Source organism: Otolemur garnettii, unplaced genomic scaffold, assembly GCF_000181295.1.
Source record: "Otolemur garnettii isolate 467f Iridium unplaced genomic scaffold, OtoGar3 scaffold00042, whole genome shotgun sequence".
In the NCBI taxonomy this organism is placed as follows: domain Eukaryota; kingdom Metazoa; phylum Chordata; class Mammalia; order Primates; family Galagidae; genus Otolemur; species Otolemur garnettii.
In genome coordinates, this window is record NW_003852437.1 from 3,393,805 (window position 1) to 3,409,351 (window position 15,547).

The 15,547-nt window shown below is 34.2% G+C and overlaps 1 protein-coding gene across 4 annotated transcripts in view; it reads left to right on the forward strand.

The window, feature by feature from the left end:
• Window positions 1-15,547, forward strand: part of SHPRH (SNF2 histone linker PHD RING helicase) — an 85,473-nt gene that overhangs the window by 5,255 nt on the left and 64,671 nt on the right. For 2 of the 4 annotated variants that reach the window (XM_023513517.1, XM_023513516.1), the window contains exons 2-9: window positions 1,915-2,585; window positions 5,222-5,351; window positions 7,198-7,416; window positions 10,152-10,230; window positions 10,871-11,021; window positions 11,863-11,968; window positions 12,527-12,783; window positions 14,153-14,809. In XM_023513517.1, the coding sequence (XP_023369285.1) occupies window positions 1,947-2,585; window positions 5,222-5,351; window positions 7,198-7,416; window positions 10,152-10,230; window positions 10,871-11,021; window positions 11,863-11,968; window positions 12,527-12,783; window positions 14,153-14,809 (2,238 nt within the window). In that variant the 5' untranslated portion in view covers window positions 1,915-1,946. Of the gene's footprint in view, window positions 1-1,782; window positions 2,586-5,221; window positions 5,352-7,197; window positions 7,417-10,151; window positions 10,231-10,870; window positions 11,022-11,862; window positions 11,969-12,526; window positions 12,784-14,152; window positions 14,810-15,547 lie in introns of those variants that run through there. The other 2 variants (XR_002773547.1, XM_023513515.1) reach the window with 1 other exon arrangement.

The window sequence follows — 15,547 nt, forward strand, 5'->3', positions numbered from 1 at the left end:
TAGTGGCTTCCTTATTGGATTTACTTTGGCCAACAGTAGATGGAAGCTACTTCTTTGGGGTTGCCAAGGAAACCACTCATTAGTTAGAGGGCCACTACATAAAAGAAAGGGTCTTTCAGCAAGGAGAGCAAGCAAGAAGGGGAAATACATCTTAGGTAGGTAAGTAATATTACTTCAGTTTCTTTTAATGGTTATTGGTCTATTCAGATTTTCTATTTCTTGGGCCAATTTTGTTCATTTATATTTTGTTAAGAAATTACTCCTTTTATTTAAATTTCTCATTCTCAGGTTTATTAGAATAAAACTGTTCTTAATATTCTTCTAAAAATTTTAAATCCCTCCTGCATGTACTTTTTTGTTTTTTGCTCTATAAATCAGCTGTATTAAAGTGTAATTTATATGTAATAAAATTCAACAATTTTAAATGTATAATTTGATGAGTTTTAACAAATACATAGTGTAAAATCACACCTAGAACATTTCTGTTAGCCCAAAACTTTTTCTCCTGCTCCTTTGACTTTTCTAGAATTTCATGTAAACGGAATCCTGTAGTATGGAGTTTTTCACATCTAGCTTACTTTACTTAGCATAACGCTTTAGAAATTTGTTTGTGTTGCTATATATATTAGTTTGTTGATTACAGAATAGTATTCCATTGTATGAATTTACCAAAAATTGTTTGCCTATTCACCAGTTGATGGACAGTGGTGTTTTTTTTTTCTTTTTTTCCCCCCAGCTTTTGGCTTTTATCAATAAACTTGCTATTAACATTCAAGTTTATCTTTTGAGGGGGATCTTTATTTTTGTTTCTTGGGTAAATACCTAGGAGTAGGATTAATATGCAGCGTAGTGGGTATGTAATTTTATTAGACAAACTTTTTCAAAGTGACAATGCTATATTGGAGTGTTTGAGAATTCTGTTCTGGTTGCTCAGTATCCACAGTCTTCTAAATTTGAATTATTCTAGTGTTAAGATGTAGTAGCATCTTATTGTGATTTGTGAGTTGAATTTACATTGCCTTAATGACTGATGGTGGTGAAGATATTTTCACATCCTTATTTTTTCTTTGATGAAATATCTGTTCAAAATTTTTGCCTATTTTTTACATAAGGTTGTTTGTCTTACTTTTGATTTGTAAGAGTCCTTTATGTATTCTGCAAACAAATCCTTCATCAGATATTTGTTTTATTAATATCGTCTCCCATCCTTGGCTTCCTTCTTATTTCTACAGCAGTATCTTTTGAAGAGCCAAAATACTTAATTTTGATGAAGCTTAATTATCATTTTCTTAGTCTCTGCTTTTTGTGCACTATTTAAAATTATTTTTATTCTTTTTTTGCCTAATCCAATTTCATTTAGATTTTTCTCCTGTTTTTTCTAGAAGTTTTATAGTTTCAGCTTTAATATTTTAGTTTATTATAAGTTAATTCTTATATATGTTATAAGGTAAATCTCAAAGGCTCGTCTTTTTTTCTGCATATGGATGTCCATTTCTTCAAGGGATATACTTTTTCCATGGCCTGTTTTTGAACTTTTTGTAGTGACGACATGAATTTAAATATTACTAAAATACATCAAATAGGCATTTTCAGGCTATTTGAGAGATTTGCCTTCTTATTATGTTGCTTTTGAAATACATTGTTTGATTTTTATAACAAGATGTCTTTACTGAATTTATCCATTAAGAGTAAAACCATTAGAATTGATTTACTATATGAGATTATGGTTAATGTGTTCCTTAGTCATATTTGATTTGACTTAGTAAAAAAATTACTTATTGCTTTTTATATATCTCCCTGAAGATTTCATGGATTTATGTGTGGACTATAGAGTTTATGCTGACTTTCTCATCTGGGAACTCTTAAAAACTAAAATCCTCTCTGGGTATGTCTATTGTTGGGTTTGTCTTCTAGAGTTAACATTTACGAACCAAGAAAACTTGAAAATGAGCAGCCGACGGAAGCGTGCTCCTCCAGTGAGGATAGATGAAGAAAAGCAGCAGCAGCTTCAGTGGAATATGCATGAGGATAGAAGGAATGAACCTCTCACCTTAAGTGATGAGGAGTTCCCCTGCCTGGGTTCAGATGCCACTTCCGCTCATTGCATCATCCTGGATGATAGTCCAGAGGAAGAAGTGGCTCACAGAGATAAGAAGAGGTGTGCAGAGGCAGTGAGCATCTTAAAATCAATCAAAAAAGAAGAGTCTGTTGGTATTTTTTCCCCTTTGTCTGTAAAGTTGAATGTTTTGATTACTCCCTATCACTTCGATAATTCTTGGAAAGCACTTCTGGGAGAATTAACTCTTCAGCTTCTTCCTGAACAGAGTTTAATTGAAAGGTTTTCTGAAAGGAGTTTTACATTGATGAGTTCAGAGTCAAGCAGTCACTTCCTGATCTACGTTCATTCAAAATGTGAAGAAGTAGAGAAAAAACAAAAAGGAGTCAACAAACCAATCCATATTCGTGAGAAAAGTCTTTTAGTGGAATCATCCTTCAGTGGTGAAATGTTAGAAGATTTGGGATGGCTACAAAAGAAGAGAAGGATAAAACTTTACCAAAGACCAGAAGGAAATCACATTATCAAGGTACTCAGTTTCTCAGTTGTCTTTTAAGCTGCTTCTATATTAACAGTCCACTTTTAAGTTAACTTAGGAGGAAGGGCTATAAAGTCAGCAAAAAGCCTCTTACGTTTCAAAATACACTCTATTTTGGGCTTTGAAAACTATAAAAAAAAATTATGTTATAGGGAATCATTTCCAGGCTGCACTTTTTCAGGGAGGTCTTCCTGATTGCTCCTCTTCATCTCTCAGTGACTTGTTTGGTCCTCATCATCTGTCTTACTATAGCAGTCATAAAACCATTTCTCTGTTTCCTATCTTGAATTTTCAAATCCTTCATCTACTTTGTCTCTAGAATGCGTGGCTATGTAGTTTCACTGTCCAGGGAAAAATTTGGAATCTAATGCTTCTAATGAATGGAAATGAAATTCCATTCTTTACTGCCTACAGAATTAAGTGTAATCTTTCTAATCTGGCTTAAAAGTCTCTCCTTTGACAAGCCCTTGAGTCTTCCTTTATTACCCTGCTTTTTATTTTGTCTGAGAAACTGAAAACTGATTTACTTCCTGCATCCCTTGCTGTCTTCTTGCATCTTTGCTTTTGCGCTCTCAGTTCTATCTGCCGAAATTGTTTACTTCCCTTCCCCTTACCTGGCAATTCCTGCTCATTCTTCAATATTCAGTTCAGAGTTTAATTTATCCAAGGAGATGTTTTCTTCAACCCCATGGATAATGTCATATGCTTTTCCCCCAGTGTACCTGATGCATATGTTTATTTTTGCCTTGGCTACTTATATATACTTATGTTTTAGATCTTTCCCTTTTATTACACTATGAAGCCTTTGTTTTCATAGCCTAGTAAAACACCTGGTGCCTAACAGATTTTCACTAAATAAATGAATATGGACAGTGCCTGTGGCTCAAAAGGGTAGGGCACCGACCCCATATGCCGGAGGTGGCGGATTCAAACCCAGCCCCGGCCAAAAAAAAATGAATACTTTTTAATTGATTTCAGACTCTGCCATTTGCTAGCCAAGTAACTTAATATGAATCATTGAAGTACCTTCTTTTGTCCAGGCATAGTGGTACATGCCTATAATCCTAGCAATCTGGGAGAGAGGTGGGTGGATTGCTTGAGCTCAGGTGTACAAGACCAGCCTGAGCAAAGAGTGAGACCCATCTCTACTAAAAATGGAAAAACTAACCTGGCATAGAGGTACATGCCTATAGCCCCGGCTACTCTGGAAGGCTGAGGCAAAAGGAGGAGGTAAGCCAAGGGCTTGCTTGAAGAGTAAGAGGTTACCGTGGGCTATGATGATGCCATGGCATTCCACCCAGGGCAACAAAAAAGAAAAAAAAAATGCCTTCTTTCTGTAAGAAATGGAAATAATTCCCATTCTTTTTTGCCTCATAGAATTGTGTTTAAAAAAATCAGGTAAGATAATGTAAGAAAGAGTACTTTGTAAACTGTGAAGCAGGATAATGTTCCTTTGTGTTAAAACTTGAAAAGAAAATCTAAAATGTTAATTTCACATAGTTTAACCGAAAACTATCTCATGCAGTTCCTGCATCAGTAACCCTATTTATAGTTTCTGAATTGACAGAGAAAAGGAGAAAAGTTAGAAGCATTGGATTCTAATTAATTTTTCCCCTGATATTGAAAGTATGTAACCAAGCATTTCTTTTACCTATGGTGAGTACTAAAATTGTGTCTTAGTGATCTCAAATATATATGAATTTCTGGCTTGTGTATTGGTGTTCTATCTACCTCCCCTGCAAACTAAGTTTAACCTGACCCTAATTTTTATGAATATTTAAACATTTATTGCCACTGTGGCAAGCCATCTCCAGGTGAACAAAAGGCAGAGCTCAAGTAATAATGAAATACAATCTTTGTTATTTGTTCCTTTGAAATCCTGGTAGATTCTTGTTTGTTAGTGGAAGAAAGTGGTAATCTCAGTGATTAGAGAGGTCAAGCAAAGACCAATGAAGTGAAGGGAATTAACATTTACTGAGTGTCAATCATTAGAAATTTTTCAATTATATTAATTATGCTAATCTTCTATTTTGAAAATGAGAACATTTGGATCAAAATTAATCAGTTATTTAATGCCAATATTTAGATTTATGTATTTCAACTGCAAAACTTTGTACTGCATAACTTCTGCAAAGTCAATACACTTGACATTGATCAAGATCTATTTTCCTATACATTTTCGTGTTTGATTCAGTAATAAGGATGCCCAACCTAACTGGGTATAAGAATCCTAGCATTTGTATCAGAATCTTCCAGGGGAATTTGCATTTGTAGCAAACTTCACTGGTTATCCAGATAACTCATCAGGTTGGAGAATCATTGAGTTTGTAGGTAAAAGTAGATGTTCTTATCATATTCCCCCAGGGTTTGATTTCAGTTGGGAAAATATTTCTATCCAGCCACTTGAACTATGCATTGCACATTGTAGGCATTTAATGTTCATAGTATGAATTTATTATTGGAAATGAAAATATGTGGGGGAGATTTAGTAGGTATATATTTAGTGATTGTGGGGCAAATACTGTGAATAACTTTAGAAACAGTGATGCTAAATTTTATTCTTCCATCATCATGAGAAATGATGTACTTCAATTAAAACTATTTTTATGTTGGTGAATTCTTTGTAGGTTGGAATTTATCTTTTGGAAGCTGGCCTGGCAAAACTAGACTTTTTGAGTGATGCAAGTTCAAGAATGAAAAAGTTCAATCAGCTTATGAAGAGAGTGATGGAAAAGTTATACAATTTTATTGTTCTAGGTAATATTTAAAGTAAATTTTAAAATTGCTATTACTTAGAGGAGTTGTGGGGTTTTTTTCCTAACTTCAACATATAACAAGTAGAAAAACTAAAACCATAATAAGGATTAAAGGACCTTCATAAAATCACTATATGGCAAAATTATACTGATCTGAAATATCCCCACTGTTTTTTAATTTTATTTGCTTAATACTGTGCTTAACTTATAGTAAGCATTAACTATTGTGGAGTCAGTGTTCAAGTTAAGAGGCAGAGTCTCAAGGTTGGAATTTTTGAGCCTCTGCTTTTATTTGACATGGCCAGAGATCTTGGCTGGGCATTTATTACAGCCCTCCTTTGCAGTCTAACAAATAACCTCAAGAGCCCAGTTCTCATAAAGACCAGATAATTTTGCTGTTTCTTGACATGATGTTGCATCTTTAGTCAGGACTGCAGTTTCAGAGTCGTCTATCATTGCTTATCAAGGCAGAGTGTGGATGCCTTGGTATACCTGTCAACACTACTGGAAAAATGGCTCAAATTCTCCTAAGTACTCATGGTGGGTTAGTATTATTTCAGGTGCAAACTATAGAACATTTTCATACTGGTATATTTGGAAGATCATTTTCTAAGCTTAGTTGTAGAGTTGTTTTTGATAGCACATTCTTTGCAGAGCTTTGTAATAGAATAAATCATGTTGCAAATTAGAGACTTAGGAGAAGGAACTAGAATTTTTTTAGGATTAGAAGTACATTTAGGCTTTTAAGTACATCTACAGTTTTTAAAGTTATAGTAAGAAATTTATTATCCTACCTTTTAAAAATTTTGTACTTTTTCAAGCATGACTTTTAAGGAAAACTTCAATTTAGTTATTAATCTTTGATTATATAACCATAGTAATGATGTGAAATAACCAAGCATATAACCATACATTAATTGTGAAAATTTCACATGGCATATTTTAACAAAAAGTAAGTTGTATATTTTTTGGCGTAGTTTTTTGGTTTTAGAGCTTTTGATATGTCCTGTTAAAGTGCAGAGACCTTTTTGAAAGCAGCTTAGAAATAAATGGTACAATTATTCACCTTGAAAAAGTTGTTTTTAATGAAAAATCATTAACTAAAAAGAGTTTGTAAATTTGTTCCAGGTTTTATTTTATCTTTTCATATTATAGTAAGCACACGTTGTCTTCTGCAGAGTGATTATGCCCACCAAATGAATCTGATATTTTTACAAATTTGCGTTAATAGCTTAATCACCTGTTGTCTAATTGGCTAGTGCTGCTGCTACCAAACACTTATTCTTTTTTAGCATAAGAAATTAAATGAGATGGGAACCCTTATCTTATTGGACATAGAAAAATTATGTCTGCATGTGGACTTTTTAATGTTAAGGCATAAAAATAAAATATTACCCTTTTTTAAACTGCAAATGATACTCACTATTAGTTCCTCAAATGTTTATTAAATATCCACAATGGACAAAGTATGTGCCAGTTTCTCAGAGGGGCTATAGAAACCGAAGACATTGCCTTTGTCTCCTTGGGGCAGGGACAAATCCATGTCACTGATTGCAGTACCAGGTAAATGGCAATGTGCTGCTATAGCCAAAGTATGAAAGTATTGCACACAGAGGGGAACATTGATGCTAGCAAGGAAAAACAAAATAAAATGCTTTTGTAAAAGTAACAGTTGAACTATCTTAAAGAATGAATGGGAATAATTGGGAAAGGCCCTTCTATTCACAAAACACACGGAGCAAGGCCACAGAGTTCGGCAAGTGCATTGTATGTTCTTAGAAGAATTGCTTGTAGTTACGTATAAAAGGTAAATTGGGTTTAGAGAACATTTGTTGTTTGATGTACAGATGTTTTGGAAGAGGATGATGAAGACTCAGAGAGTGAATCAGAGGGACAGGACATTGATGAGCTCTATCACTTTGTGAAGCAAACACATCAGCAAGAAACACAGTCCATCCAAGTGGATGTGCAGCATCCTGCATTGATCCCAGTGTTGAGACCCTACCAAAGAGAGGCTGTCCATTGGATGCTACAACAAGAGCATTTCAGAAGCACTCCTAGTGGTGGCAAGTATAAGATACTTAGAAATTAATGAGACGATTGTGTGAAAGATATTTATAGAGTAAGGGGAAATTGACTACTACACAAAGCATATTGCAGAGATAGGATGTGAACAAAGTTATTTTTGAAGAAATTAAAATCTAGAAAAATACATTTGTGAATCATCTTATTCATGAAAGTTTGAACTGTTTTTTCTGCTAAAATATATGCTGCTTTGAATGGAATTTTAAAAAAATAATTTGTTTGCATGCCTTTCCAACTAAGAAGTGCTTCTAGAACTTGATCAGATGGGAATTTGGCTAATCATCTGCAGGAAACTTTTTTTTTTTTTGCAGTTTTGGCTGGGGCTGGGCTTGAACCCGCCACCCCCAGTATATGGGGCCTGCGCCCTACTCCTTGAGCCACAGGCGCCGCCTCAGGAAACTTTTTACAATTTGATGATGACTGTTAGTGACAGAAAGGAAATTTACAAAATTAGGCCACGTGGGGTTTTTTCCCTAGATACTGCATTATTTATTTTCTTTACAGTGAGTAATAAAACATTATCTATTGGTGTTTTAATGAAAGTAGTAAATTTATGTGTGTCCTTTATGCTACTTCTTTAATCTGTCTTTAAAGGGATGGGATGAGGGTGATGATGAGATTTTTATATATTCTAGAAAGGAAGGTGTTGACTACTTCTCATTCTTCCTATATAGATTTATTTTAGTTAATTGACTAGACTCTTAGTTATTTCTTACTTATTTTTTATGTATTCTAGTTTGCCTTTTCTTACCCAGCAAACTTCATTTTTTAAATATCAATTCATAGCTAATATTTCTTCCCACTCTTCTTGCCCAATATTCTGACATATTTTAAATGAAAAATCCCATATATCTTATTTTATATATTAATATTTCAGTTTGTTTAATTAAAAGGATTCTTTTAAATGGATATAAATATATATATATAAACAGTGGATTTTAAAACCTTTTAGTACTTAATGCCAACAAATCTCCCTCTCCCTCCCTTTCTCTTTCTCACCCTCCTCTCTATCCTCCACCCTGTCTCTTTCTCTTTCTCTCTCATGCACACATTATATCTGAAATCAAATGGAATTGATCACACTCAAGTTTCTTTAATCGTAAATAGTCTCTCTTGCTGTATTTTTTCCTTATTTGTTGAAGAAATTGTTTTCTGCAAAGTTTTCTCCAGACCAAATTATTTTTTTCCAAAAAGAAGTATTTTTCTTTAAATGTTTTAAATACATTAAAATGCCTGGTTATAATGGCACAGTTTGATGAGTTTTCACGAATTGTGCATCTGTGTAACCAGCAACCCAATTTAGACATGGTACTAGATTTTCCCAGCAGTAGCCACTAGCCGCATATGGCTCAAGAGAGTTGAAATGTGGCTGGCTGTGCAAACTGACATGTGTTCGAAGTTTAAAATATACACTGGATTTCATACCATAAAATATATAAAATATCTTACTAATTTTATGGTGATTACATATTGAAATGATAATATTTGAGTTATTTTGGGATAAATAAAATATACTATTAAAATTCCACCTATTCCTTTTTTGACTAAAGCTATACATTTAAGATTACATGTGACTCATTTTTATTAGGCATTACCTATGCCATCACCCAGAAAACTCCTTCATGTCCTAGGTCTGTTCTTCATCCTCTTTAGGAAGGACGCCTGTCACACCATAATTAGTTGTACATGTTTTTGAAACAATAAGTAGAATCACTTATGTGTATACTTTATATGTATTATTGTTATGGGCATCAGTAATTCTTTTTTGTCTGCAGACTAGGGTTTTTTGATGAAATCCCTATATTTCATTTAGCAGTTCTTCTGGCCCTTAGGGTTCCCATAAATTGAAACTTTTAAATCTCTTTTTTACTTATAAATTCTGGGTATCTGTATTCCTAATTTATCTATTAATCCCTAAACAAAATGGTAAAAAATTACTTGTAATTTCACTGCTGGGTAGAGACTTTGGCAGTTGGTTTAAACAAGTTATAAAATATTAAGGGGAAGGATAGTGGAACATTCTGGTTGTAACAAACTCAGTACTTGAGTCTTAAGAGTTTTAGAAAAGTTTTTCTCAGTTAAATAAGCCTTTCCTTCCACTCTCAGACCATGGAAGAGATCAGGTTGGATTTGGGTAAATGTACTAGCCTGCTATCATATATCTATTGAGATATTTAAGGATTTATTGGAGGATTATAAAAGATAAGCTGCTTCCCTTTATCAGGTAGAAGATGGTTATATGTACTTTCCCCCCCCTGTTTATACTCTGTAATTTGCTACACTTTGCTCATAAGGATTTGTGCCCAAATGAAAGGAAGCTAAAGATTAATATCAGAAGAAAAGAATTAGAGAAACTATTAGCCCAGACGTCCTCAAACTGTGGCCCACGGGCAACATGCAGCCTGCCTAGGACATTTATCCAGCCTGGCGGGTGTTTTTGCCACCACTGCCTGTCCTGCTTAGTAACTGACTCATCCCAGGGCCTGCAGTCTGGCCCTCCAACAGTCTGAGGAACAGTGAACTGGTCCCCTGTTTAAAAAGTTTGAGGACCCCTGCCCCTGCATTAGCCTTTTGCCTATGTATTAGTTATGTGGTTTTTCCTGAGTGAGACTTTTTAAGAATGTGGATGTCAACGTCCTACAGTATCCTGAGTGTTAACTTATTTTAACAGAAAGGAAAACAAACAAAAACTTATGATTATATATATATTTTTTAGAAAGTACCCTACACTTCTTGTGGCGAGAGATTATTACACCTGAGGGTTTGAAACTCTACTATAATCCATATACAGGCTGGTAAGACACAATTTATTTACATGCTTGAATTAAAAAATAAATATAATGAAACTCTAAGATTGTTAGAACATGACTTTAGCTGTGGCAGTACCTTATGAAGGAATACTAAATGAAAATCTTATTAGACAACTTTTATCAATAGGATAGACTTAGAATTAATTGCACTAGCCAGTTTTCAGTAACTAAACGCAGAATAATAAACATATGGTAGTTAGTTATTAAGATTTAAAGAGAGATTACTATTATAAGTAAAAATTGTTATCTTGTTTAATATGGGCTAAAATTTTATCTTGTTTAATTGAGAATCATTAAACATAATTAATGAAGTGGTAGTGATTGCCTTTCATATTTGTTTAATTCATAAAGGTCATGGAAAGAAAGCAGACGTGTTTCCTTTTAACTCTAAAAGAGAAAAATGATGAGTATTTACTAATACCACTCTTACTCCTATAGACTTAGCTTTCAGTGGAGGCAGTTTTTTGATTATATATTTCTTATATTCATGATCTAGAGATTTGAATTGTTTCAACTAAAAATACAATTTCAGTTAACTTATCCAGTTCTCTTTAGGAGAAGTAATTAGGAATAGTATAATTTTTATTTATGTTCCTATGTTGTGGTTTTTGGGTTTTTCTTTTAGCATTATTCGTGAATTCCCAAATTCTGGGCCACAGTTGCTTGGTGGAATCTTAGCAGATGAGATGGGTCTTGGAAAGACAGTGGAAGTTTTGGCTCTGATTCTGACACATACTCGACAAGATGTCAAACAAGATGCTCTCGCTCTTCCTGAGGTAGGAGGAGTACTGTAGTGCTTGGAAAAGCCCAGGACATATGTTCTCAAAAAGCATCATATGTTGAACATTTGCTTGGCACTTAAGTCACCACTTTCTGTTCACCCTGCAATTAATGACTTGTATGAATGGTTAGTTAACTTCAAGTGGGCACAGAGAATGGGCTGTCTGTGACCCAGCAGGATTTTTTTGTCTTTTGTTTTTTTTGCAGTTTTTGGCTGGGTCAGGTTTGAACCTGCCACCTCCAGTATATAGGGTTGGCGCCCTACTCCTTTGAGCCACAGGCACCACCCCTCAGCAGGGTTTTTTTAAGTGAAGTTGCCCAACTAAGAAGGGGATATGCAATCACTTTACCAAGCTTCCTTCTAGTTGATAGAGAAACTCCTTTACAAAAGTTCTGTTGACTCCTCAAGTGGTTTGTCATTATTACAAGTCTCCATGTTACCACTAAATGTTTTAAGAGTTATTTTTAAAAATTGTACAAATCTCAGATATATGTCTGAAAAGCTAATAAGTGGAACTTTGTTAAAGGATAGGTAACTTAGTGAATAGAATGCTAAATGAAATATGCTCTTAAGTCCTTGTCCCAAAAGTTAAATTTTTAGTTCACACTTAAAATTTAGATAATTTAAGATAAATACAATTTCAAAAAGTGATGGACAGCTGTGAAAAATAAAAAATAAGATGTATATATCTGTATTTGTATCTATTTGGCTCTTTCTCTCATAATTTTTTTACAGTTGTTTTGTATTTCCTTAATTGAAGGAGGGTTAATTTTAATAAGCAATTCAAAATACTGAAAGAAAAACACCACGTGACTATTGAATGTTGTTTATGTCAGGGAAAAGTGGTGAATTATTTCATTCCATCACATTTTGGAGGAAAAGTAAAAGACACAGAAAGCCAGAATATTGAAATTGAACCAAAAGAAAAGATTCAGTTCCCTCGTAAGTATAACATAGGAAACACCTATTTATAGTGAACTTTGATAATGTTCTTGCAGTCCTTAGAGGTATCTTGTAATTGTTAAATAATTGTTATTACCATTGTTTATGGTTTGCATAAATGGATTCAATTATAGGCCATACTAGCTTAACAAAAGTTTTATTCTTTTGATTTGATCCAGGTAGTTCTTACTCAGTCTGTTGATGTTTAAATTTCTTTAGCTTATGGTTTAAACCAGGCTTTGTCTGTCTGTTACCAAATGAATGTTTCCCTTATCCTTGGTAGGATATGCTTAGATAAATTTAAGAGTTTTCTGAGTTTTAATGATTATTGCTTTGGAAGATTAACAAATTAACATGAGTCTTCCTTAAATTATTTCTGTACAGTAATTTGTTTCTTAATGTTTTGAGATAAATTCTTACTGTATGTTCAGAATGGCACTATACTGCATTAAATCTTTGATTTTTTTTAATAGTCCTCAGCAGATTTAGATTAACCAAGTTTTCCTTTGTTTTCGTTGTAATTATTCTGACTAAACTAGCATATCTTTTTGCATTTAGCTACACGTGTGATGCTTCTGACAGCTGTGAAAGAAATGAATGGTAAAAAAGGAGTTTCCATCCTTTCCATCTATAAATATGTCAGTTCCACATACAGATATGATGTTCAGCGGAATAGGAGTCTTCTGAAACGGATGCTGAAATGTTTAATTTTCGAAGGTCTTGTGAAACAGATCAAAGGCCATGGTTTTTCTGGGACTTTTACTCTGGGAAAGAATTATAAGGAAGAAGATATATGTGATAAAACAAAAAAGCAGGTAACAGAGCTTAACTTAAGCTCTATTAATAAATATATGTGATGCTTTAATAAGTTGAGAGATCCCACCTTGACACTGAAGCTCTTACAGTCTGAAGATAAAACCCAAACCAGTTAAGAAAATCACTTATGGCTATTAATTTGTCTTCTTTGTGAATATAAACTCCATGAGAATAAAAGCTTTATGTTGGTTACCAATAAGCCCAGAGAGTAGTGCTAGCCACATGTACTCAGTACTTACTGAATGAATTGTGAAATTAGTTGGCTGAGCATAATGTGGAGTTTAAAACATCTCTGTTTTTATCATATTGCTGTTAGCATTTAAAAAGATTGTTCTAGATTTTAAAAATAATATTTTAAATTTGCATAGCACTTTATATACATTTTCAATCTCATTTTCCCCATGTTAGCATTTAAAAGATTATGGCATTTTGTTAGAAGATTGTTTTTATTGAGCCAGTAATTTCAATTTGCTTCTAGGATAGTAATTATGTATTTGCAAACATAAATAAAGAAAAGGCTAATGCAAGTCAAAATGCAGAGCTACCAACCTGGCCACTGTGAGAAAAACAACAGACAGAATTTTTTTTCTAAAGCAGGAAATCTCCAGCTAGCATAGAAGACTTTAGTGAACCTCTGTACAGCCCCCCAAATCAGAAATTCACTTTGAATTCATGCCATTAAATCTGTGTCAAGTGTTCTAACTCCTCTGTTCAACTCAGCTTGGAGGGAACCATTCCTATCACCTGTCTGCCCACCCTCTGCATTATGTACTCCTTAGGCATTGCAGTAGCACTGTTTTACTTTTTACTGCACTCACTTTTTCAGTAGACCCTTTTGAGCCTAGGGACGAATAGGGTTCATATTTGTATTTATAGCATATGACACAATTCCTGCATGGAATTGGCATTAAATAAATAATTGCAAGAGAAGACAAAGTAGAAAGGGAAAAAAGGAATCCGTTTGCTAATTGCAGTAACAAGTAGGTTTACTTTCTGTAGATGTACTATTTTAGTAGTTAGTAGTAGGGTAATTACCCTAATTTGTATATTTATATACTCAAAAGTACTAGTCTTTTATTGATTTAGGCAGTCTATAAATCAAGAGGCTACTAACAAAATACCAGTAGCTCCCTTTATCTTCCTAGTTTTTGTTCTACCTAAATCTTCCTTATATAGCAGTAAAGCCTTCCTTTTGTTTTGAGACAGAGTATAGATTAGAAGCCATTTACCGACAGTGATTCCCTTCAGGGGAAAAGTCGCGAAGACTGGCTACTGGATTTTTATGTAAAGTACATACATAAAGTCAGGAATTTAATTTCAGAGATATAACTGTGTTGAAATAAATTAATTAAATATTTTTTTTCATAGGTAGCAGGGAGTCCAAGGAAAATCCAGAGAGAATCTAGAAAATCAGGGAACAAGGACACAGATTCTGAATACTTGCCATCAAACACCTCTGATGAGGATGATCCTTACTATTATTATTATAAGCCCAAGAGAAATCGTAGTAAGTGGAGGAGAAAACCTGTTTTATCTGCAAAAAAAGGAAAAAGTCAACCAAATATCAATTCTGATTCACAGGGTCACTGTCCAGCTACCAGTGACTCTGGAATTACTGATGTTACTTCATCTCAAAGTACGTCTGTCTCTGAATTCAAACAAGAACATGAAGCAAAAGACTGTGCTGAATCTTTAAATCCTGCTGGTAGTGACATGCCACCTTCTAATATCATGAGTCCCTGTAACACCTCTGATTATCGCTTTGAGTGCATATGTGGTGAACTGGACCAGATGGACCGCAAGCCACGTGTTCAGTGCCTGAATTGTCAGCTGTGGCAGCATGCCAAGTGTGTGAATTATGAAGAGAAGAATCTGAAGGTTAAGCCTTTTTACTGCCCCCACTGCCTTGTTGCAATGGAGCCAGTATCAACAAGAGCAACTCTGATCATCTCTCCAAGTTCCATCTGTCACCAGTGGGTAGATGAGATCAACAGGCATGTGAGGTCATCATCTCTTCGAGTCTTGGTAAGGCTGTTTGTGCTGAGAAGGAATAGGAAATGTAAAAAATGTAAATTTTTATTTCTTTATGATAGTTTTATAATCTTCGTTGCTTTGTTTATCAGAAAATTAACTTCATGATATCTTGAGTAATATTAAATCAGAGGTTGAAGAGAAATTGAGACTAAGAAAGAACAGTAGAATTTGTATTCATTTCTGACATCAGAATTTCAGAAGTTAAAGCACTTGGAGCATGAAGTTGTGAAAACATTAAAATGAAAAAGTCTTGCTATGAATATTTATGCTTTTAGGGTGGCACCTGTGGCTTAAAAGAGTAGGGCCCCGGCCTCATATGCCAGAGGTGGCAGATTCAAACTCAGCCCTGGCCAAAAACTGCAAAAAAAAAGAAAAGAAAGAAATGGAATCCAAAGGCAACATTGTGTAATAGTGGCTGCTTATTTATCTGCCAGCTCTTAGTTCCAGAATCACCTATAAAGCTTCAATTATCTCGTCTGAAAAATAAAACCTTACTCATTCAGTAGATATTTACCAAGCACCTATTATGTGCCAGGAACTATGTTAAGTTCTGAAAATACACTTGTGACAATTAAATGATTTCATAAAGTGCTAGCACGTAGCAAGTGGTCAGTCATATGGTTTACGAATAGTAGTACTCTTTACCCCAAACCCCATTAAATGCATCAACGTACAAAGTTATGATTTAATAAAAAATAATAGTACTCTTTACTACTTTTTTTCCCTTCT